At 40.3% G+C, this 20,054-nt stretch overlaps 3 protein-coding genes across 5 annotated transcripts; 1 reads left to right on the forward strand and 2 right to left on the reverse strand.

The window, feature by feature from the left end:
- Window positions 1-1,109: 1,109 nt before the first annotated feature.
- LOC121053595 lies at window positions 1,110-2,917 on the reverse strand. The gene is made up of 4 exons (XM_040521173.1): window positions 2,506-2,917; window positions 2,338-2,400; window positions 2,128-2,202; window positions 1,110-1,771 (listed from the first exon to the last, which is right to left on the reverse strand). The coding sequence occupies exons 1-4, from the start codon at window positions 2,842-2,844 to the stop codon at window positions 1,463-1,465; spliced, it is 786 nt and encodes a 261-aa protein (XP_040377107.1). The 5' UTR covers window positions 2,845-2,917; the 3' UTR covers window positions 1,110-1,462.
- A 1,799-nt stretch (window positions 2,918-4,716) lies between these two features.
- Window positions 4,717-11,961, reverse strand: LOC102710761. Of its 2 annotated transcripts, none has more exons than XM_040521271.1 (14): window positions 11,811-11,961; window positions 10,723-10,900; window positions 8,864-9,087; window positions 8,723-8,777; window positions 8,149-8,276; window positions 7,964-8,072; window positions 7,623-7,866; window positions 7,457-7,532; window positions 7,287-7,353; window positions 6,846-6,891; window positions 6,687-6,762; window positions 6,219-6,509; window positions 5,962-6,126; window positions 4,717-5,224 (listed from the first exon to the last, which is right to left on the reverse strand). In XM_040521271.1, the coding sequence occupies exons 2-14, from the start codon at window positions 10,820-10,822 to the stop codon at window positions 4,895-4,897; spliced, it is 1,911 nt and encodes a 636-aa protein (XP_040377205.1). In that variant the 5' UTR covers window positions 10,823-10,900; window positions 11,811-11,961; the 3' UTR covers window positions 4,717-4,894. The 2 variants fall into 2 exon arrangements, with proteins under 2 accessions (XP_040377205.1, XP_040377204.1); XM_040521270.1 differs by having other exon boundaries at window positions 4,717-5,227.
- Window positions 11,962-13,896: 1,935 nt separating this feature from the next.
- LOC102712224 (putative HVA22-like protein g) lies at window positions 13,897-18,321 on the forward strand. Of its 2 annotated transcripts, none has more exons than XM_006646740.3 (7): window positions 13,897-14,092; window positions 14,808-14,847; window positions 14,942-15,040; window positions 15,125-15,181; window positions 15,260-15,323; window positions 15,392-15,601; window positions 17,459-18,321. In XM_006646740.3, the coding sequence occupies exons 2-7, from the start codon at window positions 14,816-14,818 to the stop codon at window positions 17,831-17,833; spliced, it is 837 nt and encodes a 278-aa protein (XP_006646803.1). In that variant the 5' UTR covers window positions 13,897-14,092; window positions 14,808-14,815; the 3' UTR covers window positions 17,834-18,321. The 2 variants fall into 2 exon arrangements, with proteins under 2 accessions (XP_006646803.1, XP_015688993.1); XM_015833507.2 differs by lacking the exon at window positions 13,897-14,092 and adding an exon at window positions 14,190-14,366.
- Window positions 18,322-20,054: the final 1,733 nt, after the last annotated feature.

Genomic DNA, 20,054 nt, shown 5'->3' on the forward strand with positions numbered 1-20,054 from the left:
CCCACAAAGACTTCGTTTTTCTTCTTTATTTGTTTCATAAAACTTCTAACGGTCAAACAATCATTTTTGTGGAACTTGTGAAAACGAATGACACATACATGGAATGTGTAAAAAAGAAGAACAAATGTATTGGAGTTTGTAAAGGTGAAAGCTTCATATTAATAGGTGTGATTGAGAAAAAGATGAAGTTTTTATGACAGAGTTAGGAAGGAATTTCTTCGGATGGGCCTCCAACCTAGTCCATCCACATGGATGTGGCCCATTCAATCAATGCCTAAGTAGTGCATCTATCTACTTGTTTTTCTGATGTAATGTCATATTTAGCCATACCAATTTTTTTTTGTTTCGTATGAGACATTACTTACTCACTTTGTCCTTAAATAACTTTATCGTATACATAAAATAAAAACAAAAAATATAACACCCTATACTTCATAAAATCTTAATACAATTATTGCCTACTTTCTATTGCAATGCATTTATTACTTCTTTTCGTAAACTCCAAACGCAATGATTATTTAAAAATGAAATGGGACAAGCTAGAATGGCAAAAAGTAATTTTATTTTGGAACAAAGGCCAAAGATCCAAGATTTGGTCCACAAACAGGAGTCATCAAGGGGCAAAATCACGTGATAATATTATGGGTATGCACAGGTTTTGCATATGCTCACCTCATCTTTTTGTTTATGTTTATGCTCCTATATCGAAATTTGAAATTTTTAACATTAAATTTAGAGTTGATTTTGATATTTTTTCACTGAAGTATATTTTCAGCCTTGTTTTTAGATCGTTAAGAACACGTATATAAAATTTTAATTTATAAAATATTTTTCCTCTGCAAATATGCGTCACCCCGTTGGGATATTTCTATCACTAAATGGGTTAGTAAATAGGGGCATGGAGATCATTTTACTTGATTACTAGTTTGTCTGAAATTAGTTAAAGAGTTACATTTTCTCATGTATGTATTCGATTTAACAGTTCAAATACATTAAAAAAAAATTTTATTCTTTTGAAACACTCTCAGACCAGTCCAGCAAACTGGTAGCAGTAAAACAAGAGATGTTCAAAGGCTACGATATTGTGATATTGTCTTGTTCACAGAAAGAATATATATATATATATATATATATATTATTTCCCTAAAGGATGATGAATATATATAGGATTATAGTTGCAGTTGCTATCAATCTTTGGCTGCAATGCCAATACAAATACTCCTCACTCACACTGCTAACCAGTCTCACTCACACTGTTGCAAAATCAGATGAACACTCGCTCAACTGTTTGATGAATAGAAGCTAACAAAATTTGTAATTACCAATAACTGATCTTTAATTTGTAGCTACTTTGCTAGTAGTAATCCAATCGAATTCTTCTTTTCTTCTCCCTTTTTTTCCCGGGCAATTCAGCTCTTGAATTAGCACATCCAAAAAAAGCTTGGATTTTGGCAATGGCTAATCAGGATGCTGCCCTCCTTATCCTGCTCGCCGCCGCTTTGGCTCGCCGGATCTCCCGCCGCCGATGCCGCGCCTGCGCTGCCATCGCCGCCTTGCACGCCATCGCCGCCCGCTGCTGCCCCAGGTGGTACCACTCCGCCGCGGCCTTGGCGGCGGCCGCCTCGTCGTCCTCCTCCTCCTCCGGCGCCCGCGCCGGCTCGTTCAGGTCCAGCCCCAGCACCGGCGCCGGCCGATGAATGGCCGCCGTCGTCGCCTGCAGCTTCCGCCTCATCTCCTCCTCCTCCTCCGCCTGCTCCCGTTGGCGCTTGAGCTGCAAGTACCATGACACGTCACAGCATGAGGCCCAAATCCAGTAAAGGAAAAAGAAAAGTATATATGCTAAGGTTGACTCCGACTCCATTGGGGATTGATTCGGAAAAGTCTCATCTTTCTTTCCATCTTGGACCGGTTGCCATGCCGGGTGTCAGGTGACGCAACGCAACGCAACACGCAAGAACTGAATTGAAGCGCAAGAAAGACAAGACTAGCACTAGTACTATACTACTACTGCAAGTGAAGCATGGAGGTTTTGACCCTATCTAGAACAACAATGTGCAGATGGATGGATCGATCGAGTAGAAAAGATTTGGGATTTTTAGAAAATTGGGAATTTTTTTTGTTGGTTACCTTGCACTGCATTAACTTCAAGTCGTCGTTGGTGCATCTCGAGCTCTGCAGCCTGATTCTGTACTCCTCAATTTGCTGTTTTATAAAACAAAGATGAAGAAGGTTAACCAGATCAAATAATCCATCGAATTGTTCACTCATTCAGTTGTAGATTGAGAGATAGCGATGGATTAGAGAGAGGGAGGGAGAGGAGGGCTCGGTTCATCTCACCTTTGACAGTTGCGAGTTTTCCTGCGACAAGCTCGCGACGACGGCGCGCTGCTCCTGCACCCACTGGAAAACCAAGCAAAACGCCAGATCAATCAAGAGATGCTAAATCAAAACCAAACCGGATCGAATTGGGAGCATGCGGAGAGCAACCGAGCACGCAGATCTCACCTCCGCGTGCGACGCCGGCGCCTTCTTGGCCGCCGCCACCGCATCGTCGCCGTCGTCCCCGCCGCTGCTCTCGTCGGGGTGGAACACGAGCGGCGTGTCGGGGCTGGCGGCCGCCTCGCGGACCACACCCGCGGGCTTCTCCGCCGGCGGCGGCGGCGGCGGCGGAGGCACCGTCCTCGGGCGGCGGCACCCCCACGTGGGGATCTCCCCGCGGCCTCGGCGGCGGCCGCGGCGCGGGCTGCGCGCGCGCACCAGGTCGGCCAGGTCGCAGAGGATGGCCGCCACCTCGTGCTCCGCCTCCGTGAACACCTCCACCTCGACGCCAGCAGCGTCCACCATGGCGGCGGCGGCGGCGGCGGCGGCGGAATCGGGAGAGATTGCGGCCAGCGACGGCGCGTGCGATGAGAGGAGAAGCGAGTCGAGTCGAGCGAGCGAGGGAGCAGCGGATTGGTTTCGCTTATAGTTATAGCGAGAGGGGGCGCGGCGAGGCGCCACGTGGCGGGGGAGGGGGCGTGGGGATTAGGTGACCGCACGGTGCCCGCCACGGACTATGACAGGTGGGCCCAGCGTCCTACCTGTTTTTTCGACTCCGATACCTGTTGGGGCTGTATCCCCTGCCCCATGGCTTACGCCACTGCTACTCATTCTTGTAGGATTCTGATTTATATTATTCTGTAACTAATTTTAGGCCTCGCTCAATTCCTCCCGTTTTCTTGTAAAAAACTTTTGAAATGCAAAGATCCTTAGTCTAATTAAAGTAGCTAAAACATTATTATCTCCATCCCATAATAACTTTATTTTTCATTTTCCTGTTTCAATGTTTGACCATTCGTTTTATTTGAAAAATTTGTAAAAAACTTTAAAAAATTAGTCACGCATAAACTACTATTTATATTTTATCATCTAGTAAGAATAAAAATATTAATCGAAAAAATTTCAAATAAAACGAAGAGTCAAAACATTGTATCATAAAACTGAAAAATAATCTTATTTCGAAACGGATGCAGCAGCATTATTTATTTATAGAATACTAGATAATGGTATTACCATTTTGTTAAGGCTTTGGCATATACAAATGCATTAGGCGGTATGGTTATTTAAGGCAGGTGCCTACCGTGTTGAGATTATAGATCAGTTTAATTTGTAACTAAATTTAATATAGCCAAAATAATTGGACATGCTAGAATATTAATCTCCTATCGTAGCTGTAGAGTTGGATAACTTATGTGCTAATGTCCAGGGTGATTGTTTGGTTTTTACGTAAAAAGATTAACGATATATTTACAAATAAAAATAATTTATGAATAAACATTTTATTACGCAGTCTAAACGATCTAAGAAGCTAAAAAGCTAAAGTTAAAAAATAAATTTAGATGAAAAATCAAATCACTCTAGATTTAATATTAAAATTTTAATTATTGGCATATAAGCATAAGTAAATATGGCTACTTATACTAGGTTAAGTGCCTAGGTTTCGTGTCAGCTCTCCCCTTCTCCAAGGTTTAAGACACTGCCCTCCACTGTTTTAGCGTTTCTTCACAACAATTAAATTTAACATAATTTTGTATTGTAGGTATTTTGGTTCTGTTTTGTTCGTAGCTAAACTTAATTTAACTAAAATGATTAGACATGTTAAAATACTCGTTTGTTAATTAGAAAAAATGACATTGACAACTTACTTGGCTTGATAAAATGTCAAAAATGTAATTTCAGTACCAAATTATACGAAGGGCTTGCCACTTTTTGCGCGAACAAAGTTTTTATATGAAGCTTCCTCCCCTCACCTGAGAATTGCCCTTTGCTTTTTTAGATAATGAATTTTCTTCTGACCATTGCTTAAAGTGAAAATATCTTCCTTTTATTGAAAATAATTCTAGCAAAATTTTATTTGAAATGTGGAATTATTTTTTCTTTTTATAGAATTTTAGACAATTACCATGAAGATCCTGCCAAATTGTGGAAATTTGCACGTTAGCAAAGGAGCCTAGAATAACACAATCGAACAGACTAGCTAGTGTGTGTTAATTGCAATTATATTCTTTCGTGTTCCCTTCCGTTACAATTAAATGCTCCTTTCATCAAAACAAAAAAAAAGGCTTCTTTGGAACACAAAATATTTTACACCAATTTTGTAGGAATTAATTAGTTAAACTTATCCGCTCAAAATTCCTATGAAATCTTAGCATTAACATTTCATTAAAACGGAGGCACTTGAGTACCTTTCGATCGAGCAACATAAAACATCTCAGATTTAATTACATCTTTTACCACCACCCATCGGCTGCCATGTCAAACTCATCTGAGAAAAAAAAAGATTTTTTTTTTGGTCAGATCAACACAGAGCAGCATCGACAGATCGCATGCTCAGTTTCAACACATCACTAGCTAGCTAGATCAACCTCAGCTGCGGCGGCTGTCGGCCGCCGCCGCCGCCGTGGTACGGCGAGCAGAAGAGCTCCACCTGCGGCGGCGGCGGCGGCGCCGGCAGCACGGGCACCGGACGCAGGGAAGACATGTCCTGGAGCCGGCTGCCGTGCTGCCATGCCGTTGACAGTGCAGCAGTGTCTGGCCGGCTTGGATGATGGTACTGAGGGAACTGGAACTGCCACATCTGCTGCTGCTGCTGGTGGTGGTGGTGATGCTGATTGGGCATGAGTTGCTGGATCTTCATCACGGCTGGGTTTGCTGGTAAGCTTGGGTTGCACATGTACTGTGGCACCTGCTGCACTCAACAGCCAAGAAACAAGATCCGATAAGAATACATTTCCACTGTACAGTAGTTGCTAATTATCTCCGGGAGCAGTTTTAGCACGGGGGTGAATGCCCATCTGTATCTTGCATGTCACCAAAATAATTATAAAAGAATTCAAACAAAACAAGACAGATTAATAGGAGATATCGCTCTAGAAACCATGCGAGTTTAAATTTGATTTCTATAAGTTTTTTAAAAAATAAAAATAAAACTAGTATGCACACATTTATAGTTCTATATTTTTATTCTTTTATAAATCTTAGAAGTTGAATTTGAACTTGTTTGTTTGTGGAGATATATATCTCATATTAATCTATCTTGTCATTTTCTCGATGACTATTTAGGTGATAGGCAAGAAACGGATGGGAATCCACCTGCATGCTAAAAATACTTCCCTAACTATCTCCTTGGTGAAAGAAAAAGAAAACGATGATGTTTTCAACATCTCTTTTGCCTACTTTTTTCTACATAATTTACGGCTGTTTCTACTCTAATGATAGTATTCCACTAGCAGTGGAAAACGATAGTTGAAAAAGGAACAGGTAATGATCAGTAACATGTACTCTTTCTGCATTCTAAGTTGTCCAAGAGAAAAAAAATGTTTCTAACTGTTATAAGGTTCCTATGAATTATTACCACAAAAAGAAACTGTAGGAATGATGTAAATCTTTCTTTTGTTTCAGAAGCAATGTGTAAGGCCAGACCTGTTGAAGTACTGCAGTGTGTGTCAAATGCCCTCTGCTGTAAGGCAGATGCTGAATTGGATACGGCATTGCACTGCGTGGAGTGATCTGGGGATGTAAATACTGAACATGCTGCACCGCCGGTAATGCCGCAGAATTGGACAAGTTCAGAAAGTTGCCACTAACCTGAAAGAAGGAACACAACACCTTTCATATAGAAGAACAGAGAGTACAAAAACTGAATGAGCTGAGGTGGTGGAAAGGCAGTCACTGCTCACCATCTTTTGTCGAGCAGTGGCTGTGTTGCAAACACCACTGGATGGTTGAACGGGCAGCCTCACATCAAAATGCACGGCGTAGAACTTCTCGTCTTGTGCAACGTTCTTACTTATGGTAGGACCGGTCGGAGACCTTGAAATGTGGCTGTGACAAACTTCCTCAGGTTTTACCCGGTTTTCTGATGCCTTCTCTTTGTCCAAATGCGTTTGGATGAGATGACACATGTAGACATGGGTAATGCTTCTCTTCCATGTCTTCGAGGGGGCACCAATTTTATTTACAATGGAAAGCTGCGGATATAAATTTGTCAGCTCAGTAGTCAAAGAATTAAATCACAGCAGATAAAATAAAATGATCCTTTCACGATATCAGCCTTAATAGTTTCAGCCTAATAAATATATTGTCGTTATCCATCTATTCTGGAAGAAATGAACTAATATAAAAACTAATGTGTTAAAAATACTGACACTCTGATGTTTTCCAGTTCCTTTCTCAGTTTCTATGGCAGTATTATTGCATGTTGCCAGTGTGCTTGTAGACGGTCTGGAAAAAGAGACATATTTATATATCAATGGGAAAAGGAATGCCAAAGGTTTTTAAAAATGGCAAGTCGCTTCATCAAATACCTGTGAGGGGTAGAAGGTTGTGAAGCCTGGACCAACGGCACAATTTCTGACAAAAGCAACCAAATTAATTTATATTGGCTAAGAAATAGTAGAAACATCGTAACTAGTTGAAAAAAATGGTATAAACTATTCAAACTATTATAACATTACTAGCAAATTGCCCGTGCATTGCAACGGGATTTAATTTTAAAAAACATCATAGCATGCTATTAACATTGTTTTTTGTATGTGTCATATTTTAATTGTTATATATATTTGTTATTGACATATGGGTCTATTAATCTCACGGTTCTTTTCTTCTCATAATAAGTTGAGTTAGTGGGAACAGTTAATATATGAAATTCACCATTATTTTTCTTTTAAAAATAGAGTATAGATTTTTTTTTTAAAAAAGAGTTGGTAGCAATGTTTATAGTATAGATAAAGCTAGAGTAGGAGTACCTTGGGCAGTGTTATTCTTAACATTTTTCCTGTCATGTTCCAGAAGATCAGGCTTCTTAGAATTAAACTGCACAGAATTCATATTGGGGAGAAACCATGAATCGTTAGGATTGACGACTGGACAATCAAAAAAACGACCCTGGTACATTTGACAGCAAACAAAGCAGTACCAGGCACTGTGGGGCTTCGTTTTTTGCTGGATAAATTGTACTATTATCAAACTGAACTTTCAGTTGCTTCCGTGAACTGGAATAAGAAATAATCAAATAAACACGCGAAGACCATTTTTAAAGATACAGGACAAGATAACAAGAACAGCAATGAGCAGTTCCCAACCTGTTATTGTAGTCTTTAGATGGGCTTGGTAAGCTTTTTACAATTCCCATAGAAATATCATGTATTTGCCCATCTTTTGGCAAAGTTGGATTTATGCTGTTGCAGTTAGCAGCACAACGCACAGGATTTATTTGTGCAGAACTGCCAGTTTGTTCAACTGGTTCATCTCTAAGGACAGGTTGGCCAGCAACTTCGTTACCAGCTGTTGGTACTGCTGTTATTTTCTCACCCTCCTTTGTTTCTCCTGTAGGGGTAACCAGTCGGTTATATATGCAACAGATCATCAAAACTGTGGAATACAGTGAGTAGTATGACAATAGCATGTCAAACTGCAAATGTACCTGCTGAACAAGGCACTGAAGCAACATCCATTGCTCTGTCGGAAGGCAGCTCACAAAGAGGAGGTACTTGAGATAATGATAGCAAAGCATCCACAACTACCTCCTCCTCCTTCGAAAAATAATTCGCCAACTGCTAAGTACGAATCCTTAATTCTTTGACATATTTGTGAGCCAAAAAAACTTACCGAGATTGCGTCGCATCTTGTTTCACGATCCAGAAGGAAAGTCTGGGAGCTGATAGCTGAAAGATGGCGCCTCTTCTTGACATGCCGTGGTAATGTAGAAACAGTTTGACTGGCACGTTTATTAATGGCTGAAAGTAGGAAGAAACAATATTGACACAATAAATCAGAGATCAAAATCCTTAAACAATAATTTGACCTGATATTGTCACTACGCATAACACTTAATTTGAAAGAATAATTAACTGTGCATGCACTAGAGCTCTTGAAATTAAAATGCAATGGCATATTGAAATTCAAGTATAAAAACCAACCATCAACTAGGTTACGTTTTAAGATCTCACAGGTAAATCATTGTCAACCTTAAGTAAAAAATTGAAATCAATATTTTCCATCCCACTACAAAATCTTACAGTATTATATACGCTAAAAGTCTAGAGAAAAAAAAAGAACGCACAGCATATTCACTTAGGTCCACCCTAGATGTAAACCAAAAGGCAAAGGCATCATAAAAAGGACAGGAAATAAGGTGTCCCTTTCTCTAGCTTTATGAGAAAGGATATACAGTGATTAGTACCTGATCTTAATTTTCTAGGAACTGGTGGATCAATAGCATCACAATCCTCAGCCACCTATGAAACAGCAAAATAACAAGAAGATGAGCAAAAGAACAGGAAGCAAATGATTAAACAGCAGAGAGGGCTAAACGGGACACGACCTTTCCAAGGCTCTTCACTCTTTTCCTACTAATCAGACTGCTGAAGCTAGCTGTAGTCAGTGAGGAGAGGACTGTATCATCATAGTCTCCATCAGAACCTCCTTCCTCTCCTTTTCTGTCCATGTCAGTGTTGCTTAATCTCCACTTCAAAGCCTTAGCCTTTCCTTTCTTCTGCCTACATGTCACGTTGTAATCTCCACCTTCACTCGCATTTTTATTACTGTCTGTAAACAACGTGCAGAGGCGACTGACATTAGATATCATGTGGTAATTAATTTAGTAATTAAAACAACTATAATGTTTTGAAAGGTTGTAGGTACAGTTTTTAGTTTCACCATGGTTTAGATAAACTAATCGTTTAGAACCAATAAGCACCCCATCCAGTTTTTTATCTCACAATCTTTAAATAGGTTGACAATATTTTTGAATAGTTAAGAATCAGGTGATACCACTCTTTCGGGTACTGCACTATTCATCTGAAAAGGTCTGCAATTACAGAACCTGTATATTAAAAAAGAATAAAGCAATGTATAGATTCATTCAAAAAGGAACGGCATGAGGACAATAAACTCATTTGATGCATGTTATGTCATGCTGTGAGACGAACTTTGTGTTGTTCAAAAGCAGTAAGCACAAGGCTTGGGGTGCATATCTACACTACACGTAAGCAGTAGGTGACAATCGTTAAGACCCAAGCCAACATCATAATATCTTGGAAATTTCTTCACGAAAGTGTAACCTCATCGAACCCTCCAAAATCAGAAAGGTCTAAACAATAAAACTTCCCCAGAGAAAAAAGGTAGTACAGAAAAGGTTTTCCTGTGGTGTGTGATCGATGGTGAGGAAAGTTGGCATATTTTGTATGAGCTCATCCATTCAATACAAAAGGCCAAATTCATGCCAACCTTATACTAACTGTTTAAACATAAATCCATGACAAATGGGGTGATTGTTTAGTTTTTTTTCATGAAAAAAATCAAACGACATATTTACAAACGAAAAATAATTTATAAATAAAACTTTTATGTATGTTTTCTTACCAACCTAAAAGTCAACTCTAGAAAATAAATTTCGGTGAAAAATCCTAAATCTCCAAATTTAAGATCAAAATTCAAATTTCAGCTAATAAGTAAAAGCATAAGCAAAAATATGCGAAAATATGTGGTGAAATTTAGATAGACGAGTGTATAAATATAAATTCATGACAATCTTACACTACTGCAAACTCTACTCTATATGCACGTAATGATTTTACTCTAGCTATGCAGTACTAGCGGTGGTCTCTAGCCAACCCCTAGTAGTAGTACCTGTAGATGGTGTGCTCCTGCCCAAAGCAATAAAAAGGGGCTAATTTTCCAAGAAAAATATCCTTGAAACCAATCACAGCACCATAGGACACTATATCAAGGTGATCAAGGGGGCCCACCAGAGTGGAACAAAAGAACAAAAAAGAACACCAGAAAAGATTATTTTTTTTGCAAGGGTGCATTAGTAAAAAGCAAGGAGATAGCTAAGATAAGGGGCATTTTGGGGAAGATGCATGAGTGAGAAAGGAAAGCTGCTGAGTTAGTTCACTGTAACCATCTATCTCGACATGAGAAGAGAGAGATGAGAGACAGACCACTGGGGCAGAAGAGAAGAGAACATTCTCATCCTAACTTTATTTTTTATTTTTTCTATCTAATATTTGATTATTTATTTTATTTAAAATATTTATAAAAAACTTAAAAAAATTAGTCATATATAAAGTACTATTTATATTTTATCATATCATCTAGTAACAATAAAAATATTAATTATAAAAAATTTTAAATAAGACAAAGAGTATCAGAAAAGTGAAAAATAAAATAAAAACATACCAGCACCAGTAGGAGAGGAAGAGGAGGAGCCACTCCTTATCATGTGTCTTTTTGTGAGCCTAGCCACCAGCTTCTCCCTCTTCTTCTCCATATCCACCATCCAAAAAGCTATGCCTAGAAAAGATCTCAGAAAATCTCCATCTCCCTTCCTTTCCTCTCCTCACACTTACAGACAGGCCTACACAGCACAAATGCAGCCAGTCATCACCATGGAGTTGGGACATGAATACAAGAAGATATACACACAAAAAGTGAACATTGAACAAAAAGTGAGGAGGAGGAAGAGGAACATGAGTAATGCTAGTATTGAGACAAGGAGACATCATCCAGAGGTCAGTAGTATAATGGAAGCAAAGGCAGCACCAAAAAGGTTAGGATAGAAAAGGGGAGCATGCAGCTTGGTCCTTGTGTGATGAAATGCAGAAGAATCAGATGCTAGCAAAGCTGATGAGAAGGGAAGGGGGAAAGGTGACAGAAAAAAAAGAAGAATTCTTTTTCTGGTGGTGTTTCTTGACTGAAAAAGATTCATGGATCTTTAGCCCCAAGAATCTCAAAAAGAAAAAAAAAGAGACTACATAGAGTTGCAAATCATTAACCAGATCGAAGCAAAGACACTGTTTTTTTTTTCTGAATTCTTCAGAGCAAAAAGGAAATCAGATTTTTGCTCCCATTCGCTGCAGTAAAAGATAGAGATAAGATCTTCTTGTAGAATGAATTCAGGGTCTCCTCCCCAACAAAAGGGTTCTGAATTTTAATGTTAAATGTTCAGTTCGTCTCAATAAAATAAACTGCAAAATTTTTAATTCGTGGAACTAAACTAGTCCTATGATTTGCAACGAACTCCACATTCATAGCATCGTCTCGAAATTTACGCGCAGAAATTAACTGAACGAGCGAAGGAGAGGAAGCCATGCAAATAAAACAAACCGCGAAATCAAAGCCAACGGAAAGAAGCAATCCCGTCCTGAAATCAAGAACGGCAAGAAACAGAGGAGAATTGCAGGGCACGACGAGCAGATGAATCCCCCACCCCTCCAATCCAATCCAAACCAATCCCCGCAGTAGCAGAAAGAAACAGGCGCACTAACCTCCTGCCTGTTGATCAGCCGCAGCAGCAGCAGAGAGAGTGAAAGAATCAGAGAGACGCGAAAAAAGGAGGAAGGGAGGAAAAGATGCGATTTTTCTTGGGAGGCAGAGAAGAGAAGAGAAAGAGAAGGGATGGACGCGAGAAGAAGAGAAGGCGAGGGCGAGGAGTAGTAAATGCAAAGTAGCGCTGCAGCTGCAGGACGTCGCGCTTTTTGTTGGCCGCTTTGGCGTGGGCAGAAACGGAAACCTGCACCGCATTTTTGCATGCCCTGCTGCACAAATGCCCACATGTACTAAACTCCTCAAAGCAGTAACCAACCAACCAAACCAGCTCATCGACAAGCTCAAAGAAAGCATAACAAGGTGGTGGTGATCGGCGCTTTTAAGATTGAACGATGATAAATTTGTCAATTGCTATCTATGGCATATGAGACCTCATATCTTTATAATAAATCTGTTATCATCACTTGAAGATTGACAAAAAGTTAATTATTTGGACGATTGCTGCAGGCTGATCTGCATCCGCTGCTGCTGTTGCAATCCCTATCTCCCACTTATTAATATCCCCATCTCTTTTTTTCTTTTTCTTTTCCGGTGATTGCTGCAGAATGATCATCGATGGGATGGATGGCTGTCTGCAAGTAAATAGCAATCAAGGCAAAAGTTATGGATGAATCTACCCTCTTGTGTAAATGGTGTCAAGTCCTCTCCTCTCCTCTCTTGGCATCAGATTAATTGTACTAGTGCCTGTACAATCTGCTCTGGTCCATGACTCCATATCAGTCATATCACATCTCTTCTGCATGTACTGATTCCATCCAATTCATGCCCCCACGATATACTGTATCTTCGGATATAATGGAGGCGAACACACAAAAATGCAATGCGATGGATAAAAGATATCAATGGATGGTTTTATTTCTTGGAAGAGAGAATAAAAATGGGATTTTTTTTGCTGTTGTTTCTCTGGAATTGAAGCCTTAGGTGGTGTTTAGATTGTGAAAATTTTTGGAAGAACCGTCACATCAAATATTTGACCGGATATTGGAAAGGGTTTTCGGACATAAATGGAAAAACGAATTTCACGGCTAGCCCTAGAAACACCAGACGAATCTTTTGAGCCTAATTAATCCGTCATTAACACATGTTGGTTACTTTAGTACTTATGATTAATCATGGGCTAATTACGCTCAAAAGATTTGTCTCAATATTTTTTTATAACTGTGCAATTAGTTTTTTAATTTATCTACGTTTAATGCTTTATTTAGATGTAAAAAATCGATATAATATTTTAAAAAAAAATTTAAGAACTAAACAAGGTCTTATTATGCTCCTGCAGAGAGCGCACGAAATCAGTTTGCAGTTGTGTCAGTGACAACCGATGATTGGACACCATGCCACTGTGCTTGCCTCTCACTGACATGTGGGCCATGCTACTGGCACCGTGAGGCATTCAATGGGCTGTCAGGAGTTGGGCCCAATTGTTTTTGGGCCACACAAATACGCACACGGTTCGTTCACTCGGCCCATACTTCGCAATGGTTCTGGCCCAGAACAAATCACGGCCCAACAAGCCCACTACTGTGCTGCGATGCTGTGTCAGAGCCATGGCCCACATGTCAGTGACACGCGGCGCTCTCCGTTCGCCTCCGAATCGGGTAACAATAGCAAGGGAGGAGGGGAATCGACGGCGGAGATCCCATCCCCTCGCCGTCGCCTCCACGTATTCCTTCCCCCTCCCCTCCCAGCCCAGCACAGCAGCAGCAATTCTTTACTTACCGTCTTTGCAACCCTATCCACGCCCTAATCAGTCACTGACACCCATGGCCCACGCCCGCCCCCCCACGCTGGGTATAAAAACCCGCCCCCGCACATCTCCCCCCACCCCACCACCCGTCGCCGGCGTCCACGTCACCCCATGGCCCGCCGGTAGAGGCGCAGACAGGTGGGCCCCCCTTCCATCCTGGCCCCACTGTCAGTTTCTTCGGTAGGAGAAGTGTTACTCTTGCGATAATTTTTCGTCGCGTTGCTTGCTTGGTTTGCTTAGCTTATCCGAGAAAGAAAAAAAAATATAAAGAAATTAAAACTCAATGGCGTCTCTTGTATTTTCTCCCCTTGGTTTTGAATTCGCTCGACGCCGACGCGGGTAGCTTCGCCTCCGTCGAGAAGCTTCTGGAAGCTTCCGGAGCCGCGCGCCGTGGGGGCGGCCGAAGCTTGCGGGCTGCGGTGGCGGCGGCGGGTAGCTTGGCGATCGATCCGTTGCTTGCTTGCTGTGGGGGGAAAGGTATTCCCCTCTCGTTTGGATTCGATTTCTGCACAACACGTTGCGAATATTTAGCTTTGGTTTTTAGATGTGGATTAGTCTGATGTCGTAGTGGTGGAGCTGCGGTTTCTGCGCTCGCTCCTGCTGTTGCGGCGCCGTTTTCCGCTGCTGCAATCGCCCGCCCGGCGCGAGGTGGCGTTCGGCGCGAGCTGTGCGTGTTTGGGAGGAGGCCGCGCGAGTCAAATGTAGCGATTCCCTGTGCGCTGTGTTGATTTATCTGTCTGGGAAGGCAGAGGTAGGCTGTAGGTTCATCTGATTTGCGTGAGGCGGTTTTGGATGCTCGTTGTGGATTCGTTCTCAAACTTCTCAGGCTACATATTTGTGTTCAGTATGTTTAGATTATTCTGTATGGTCTTGCCTGAACTGGATAATCATGTGGATTCTCCCTATTATGTGTTTTGTTTGTGTTTGTTTTAGCTGATCCTAACTCCAGAAAGGGCTCCTAGAAGTTGCTATGATGCCACCATGATTGTATACTGCCCTTTTGAATTCATAGTTGATGACGCATTAACAATGGAGTGGTTCCATTTATTCATGTTTTCTTTTCCAAACGAAATATGTCGAGGGCTGTTCTGCAGACTGCAGTTGATGCACATAGTCAATTCTTGTTTCCCAAGGCCATTTTTAGTAGCTGAAAAATGTTATAGATGATCTAACTGATGTTTCTGTGAAACAGGGATCGAGATGGTCGTCTCATTCATTACCAGAGCTTTGATGTAAGTAGTGGTGATAGTTTTTCTTATATTACTGCAAAGGGGCAATGGTTTTGGTTACACCTGTTAATCTGTTTTTTATATTTCGACTTTGCAGACTTATTCTTGGATATGCATACCCAGCCTATGATTGTTACAAGACGGTGGAGCTGAACAGACCTGATGTTGAGCACTTGCGGTTCTGGTGTCAGTACTGGTTTGTTTTGGACACCCCTTTACTTTGGACTATCATTCTTGGATTTAATTCTACTTGATCACATGCTCGATGATGATTTTACAGGATTTTACTGGCAGTCCTAACTGTTTTCGAGAGAGTTGGGGATAACTTTGTATCATGGTAATGTGGCCATCTGTTATTGAGTTTTATTGGGAGGAAACTTTCATGTTTGCTGATGATGATTTTGTTGTCATATAGGTTACCAATGTATAGTGAAGCAAAGCTGGCATTTATTGTGTATTTGTGGTATCCCAAGACACAGGTTTGAATATCTTATTTCCTTTTTATTCCAAAGTCATATGGTCTGTTTGTAACAAAGAGTGCTTTCAGGGTACTGCCTATGTGTACGAGTCATTCTTCAAGCCGTACATTGGAAAACATGAAGCCGAAATTGATCGCAATCTACTTGAGTTGAGGACTAGAGCTGGTGACATGGCGGTTCATTATTTCCAGAAGATTGCAGACTACAGTCACACAAGGTTCTATGAAATCCTGCAATATATTGCTTCGCAGTCAGAGGCTCAAAGCTCTCGTCCTCAGGTACTTCTGAAAACTCTTTAAAGTTGATTGCCAGCCATCCTCTCTCAGTTACTTCTATTTGCTTGTGGAAGTTAGAATAATAGGACAATATGGGTGTTACATCATCATCATCTCGCTCTCTCTCACTCACACACTCACTCTCTCACTTATGTATATATCAAAACTAATTATCATGAATTCATGATCCACGAGTATATTCAAAATTTGAGATGCATAGATGGTGTCTGTGTAGGAAATGCAATAAAATACACATTGCTGCAAATTTGACAATACCTATAACCTATTGGTCCTCTATTCCTTCATCCCAGGATTTTCGCACCACATATCTACAATTAGGTTCATATTTACATCTCTGTTAAGGAGATACATAATCATTTTCATAAGACTAAACTAACTGCTGTATGCACTACCATTTCAATGTATGCTTTCTTCTTATAGTGCTTGAAGAAAATTTGGGTTGCCATATAACTTATGAAATCGACTAATATTGTGGGGATCTTATATGGCTTACTAACCTAATACTATATCTGTTTCATAATATAAGACTTTCTAGTATTGTCTAGATTGATATGAATACTAATATATATATATATATATATATATATATATATATATATATATATATATATATATATATATATATATATATATATATATATATATATACACACACGTCGGTCAATAGATGAATCCAGACATAGCAAAAAATCTTACAATATGAAGCGGAGAGAGTATACAATATATGTCAACTGAGGGCATATGTCCTGCTTTGTGATCACCTCATCACCATCTAGTGGCTTGCATATTCTTGTTTGTTCCATTGATTGGTCTGTTAGAGGGAACCAGTTGCTTTAAACAAACTAGCTTATTTTTAAAGATAATATAATTAAGCATCGTCCTTAGAGTTATTAGTAATATCTGTTGCTAGTTAGCGTTCATTCTCTGGATTATTTTTCAGCTTAGGAGCTTGAGTTAATTTACCAGGCTGAATCAGTATGTTAAGATGGTAGCTATGCTAGTTCTGGTTGTGAGGTGGTTGAAAGTTTCTAAAATTGCTTTAATGAAAAAGCACAACCTTTTGCCATCCTCCCTTAGCAGTGACTCCTAGCTATGGAAGTTCTTTTGCCCTCTACTTCCTTCTGTGTTTTCAAAATGGGACTTCATTTTATTACCTTAACTTGGTTAATCATGGTCCTTATTTTACCATCCATATTTCATGTGTCCATGAACCAATTATTTTGTATCCCTAGGATGTGAAACTTTGCTGATGTAGACAAATGGACCATAACATTATATGTTTAGAAGTAAATGCTTAGGCACTTTTGAGTTCTGACACTGCTGTTTTTTTTACTCTTATATCTTTTTGGTTTTGTTTATTTCGCAATTCATTATTTTTCTGTTTTATACTATAAATTTTTCATTCAGTTACATGGAACCTGCTGTGAATAATTTGGCAATGCAAAAATTGTGTGATCATTTCCTGGACGGGTTCAAGTGAAATACCTCCAATTTACTTTTGCTTTGAGTAAAGTTGATCCGTGCATACCTTTTGTCATATCAAATCGGTACTGGTATCACGCTCGTTATGATGGTGAATCACTCATCATACTATTTCGTGTTCACCTTACTGACAAGGTAGTGCCTGCTACAGTTGTAGATTGATGCATGATTGGGCTGCTATACTAACACCTTAGCAATGTTTGCAACTGTAGTATGGCCTGCATATTTCTCAGTTATAGGGTTCAAAATGATTGTTTTGAACTTGATATTTGTTTATCACGCGATGCCTGTCTTCATCGCTGTGTCAGTTCATATCTGCGAGTACCGACCTGACTCTCAACGTCTCTGTTTCTGCAGGCACAGCAACACCAGCAGCGTCCACCGCCTCCACGGACTCGGCAGGTGAATCCTGGACCACCACCCGTTCCAGCACCCTCAGCGCCTCCGATGCCGTCACAACCTGCCCCTCCTCTGCCAAGGAGCCAAGCTCAAGCTGACAATGCCCCAATTCCAGTCGCCCCTCCAGGCGCCGGCGTGGCTCCTGCACAACCACAGCCACCTCAAGCAGGTCCTGAAGCTGCCACCGTGCAAAGCACCGAGGCGGCGCAGCCGGCCAATCCACCGGCGAGCAACCCGCACCAAGCACCGGTAATACCCGACGAGGAGACGCTCATCCAGGAGGCGATCCGGATGACACGGAGCCGGCTCAGGAGGCGCATGGGCGGAGCTTGAACTGGACACGGATCGTTTCTTCATCACACATTCATTCTCAACACAGGGTGCACTGCACGCGCATTCTGAATCCAGTGTTCCTGTAAAGAAGAAAAAAACAGTCTGAAACCTGTTTGGTTTCGTTTCGCGGTTCGCAGTAGTGTACAGATCCCACACCAAGATCAGCAGGAAGTAGAACAGTAGATGCCTAGATGGAAGGACGTTGTGTCGGCTCAAGATCAGTAGCCGGGTAACATGGTAACAGGGAAGAAACCCTGGCTGGGAGATGTTGATAGACGATGATCCCTCTCCTTTTGTCACTCTCAAAAGTATACTCTCCGCCTTGGCTTCGCTCTCTGCCAAAGCAAAAGTCCGTCCTTGCCACACGTGGGTTGCATGGGAATGCTGTCGGCCTGAATGCAAGAACTATATTTGTTTGCTTACAAAATCAAAATTTGCCTTTTGCTTGACCACAAGGTGGGATTATGCAGCAAGGGGTGATTGCTTGAGTGTTTTATGACAAAAAATTCAAACGACATATTTAAAGTGAAAATAATTGTAAATAAAATTTTTATATACGTATTTTCAAGGTCGAAAAACGAACTCTGGTTAGAAAAGCCTAAGGTCAATTCTAAATTTAAGGCCGAAGATTTAAATTTTAGCTTATAAGTATAAGTAAAAGAAAAAAAAGTTGGTGGCAATAGTGCATTTCAAGGTGGGAGTACTAGCTTATTACTTATCTAATCAATGCGGATGCAGAAATTCAATGAGAAATTGTACTGTTAAAAGCGTGATAATGTGTATAGGTTCACGTTTGACCATCAAATTTATTTTTAAAAAATTAATTAATATTTTTATTGTTATTAGATGATAAAATATAAATAGCATTTTGTGTTTTTTAAGAGTAATTTTACCATCCTTAAGGAGGAGGTACCTCACTGTTTTCTATTTTCTATATAAAATTTGGTATCTCTTGTTACTTTAGATACTAGAATATGCTAAATTTTACGTAGAAAAAAATGGTATCTCCTCAAAGATGAGAAAATAACTCATTTTTAATTTTCATGATTTTTTTTAATTAAGTCGAACCGTCAGGACACACAAGTCCACCGTTGAGACATACGGAGTAATCTGCTTTCTGGGCTTGATGCCTAGATGGATGCACGTTGTGAACGTGTGACGCCCGTTACAAATTTCCCGAGGTCAGGCGAACAACTTGACGACGAGGATTCCTGCATGCCTCGTCACTCTTGAAAGTCTCAATCGAGGCCTCGTGTTCTCTTATCGTTAGCTTATGCGTTTATAAACTAAAATTTAATCTTTTTATTATCGTTTATTTTTAGATCACTGAGAACATATATATAAAAGTTATTTATAAAAATAATATTTATAAATATGTATTTTGGTTTTTTCTCGAAAAGCCAATCAACCACCACCCTAATATCTACGTAGATGCCTTCTGTTAGAAATACATAAAATGAAGATTTATACTCGTATTAAACGAGTATTCATCGACTTTTTTTCCCAGGCAACTAAAACGTGGGTAATATTGTTGGCATTGTCAGGAAAAATCAGGAATAATTAACTTTTTACCACTTTTAGAAATTGCGCTAACATATTTATCATTAGGCCCACATGTCATAGACACATGAGGGCTCATGCGTCATAAACAACAGGTGTTAAATATGTTATATGTCATTTGTAAGAGTGGTAAAAAGTTAAATGTCCCGAAAAAACAGTTGGCTGGCCTCACACGCTCAACGGTTGCCTTTTCTCTTTTCTGAGTACTCGGTGACCAAGTGTGAACTTCTTGTGATGACCGACTTGAAGAAGGTCAAAACTTCTCATCTTAGGTCATCTCGTGTAACTGTGTAAGGTTTTGATTTTCAAGGGTAACATGTCAAAACTTCAGCCAGAACGTTGAATCGAACGCATACCGGTCCTTTTCGTATTTTTTTCCATAGAAAACTTATTCTAAAAATATCTTAGCTGACTTAACCAGAAGCTAACGAATGGATTAGTAATCTGTTGATTTGCTCGAGGCCGTGATTTTGGCTATCCAAAAATCTATCCATTGTGTGACAAATGATTGTGTCGAACCACACTTATCAGCCTGGTAGGAGCGTGCATCTTACCACTACGTTCTAGAATAGAATACATGGATTTTTAGAGTTAAATATAGGTATTAAGAAAGTTGCTTAATTAAATTAAATGAGAATGTTGTAATTGGTCAAGAAAAGTA

This window comes from Oryza brachyantha, chromosome 2 (genome assembly GCF_000231095.2).
Source record: "Oryza brachyantha chromosome 2, ObraRS2, whole genome shotgun sequence".
In the NCBI taxonomy this organism is placed as follows: Eukaryota; Viridiplantae; Streptophyta; class Magnoliopsida; order Poales; family Poaceae; genus Oryza; species Oryza brachyantha.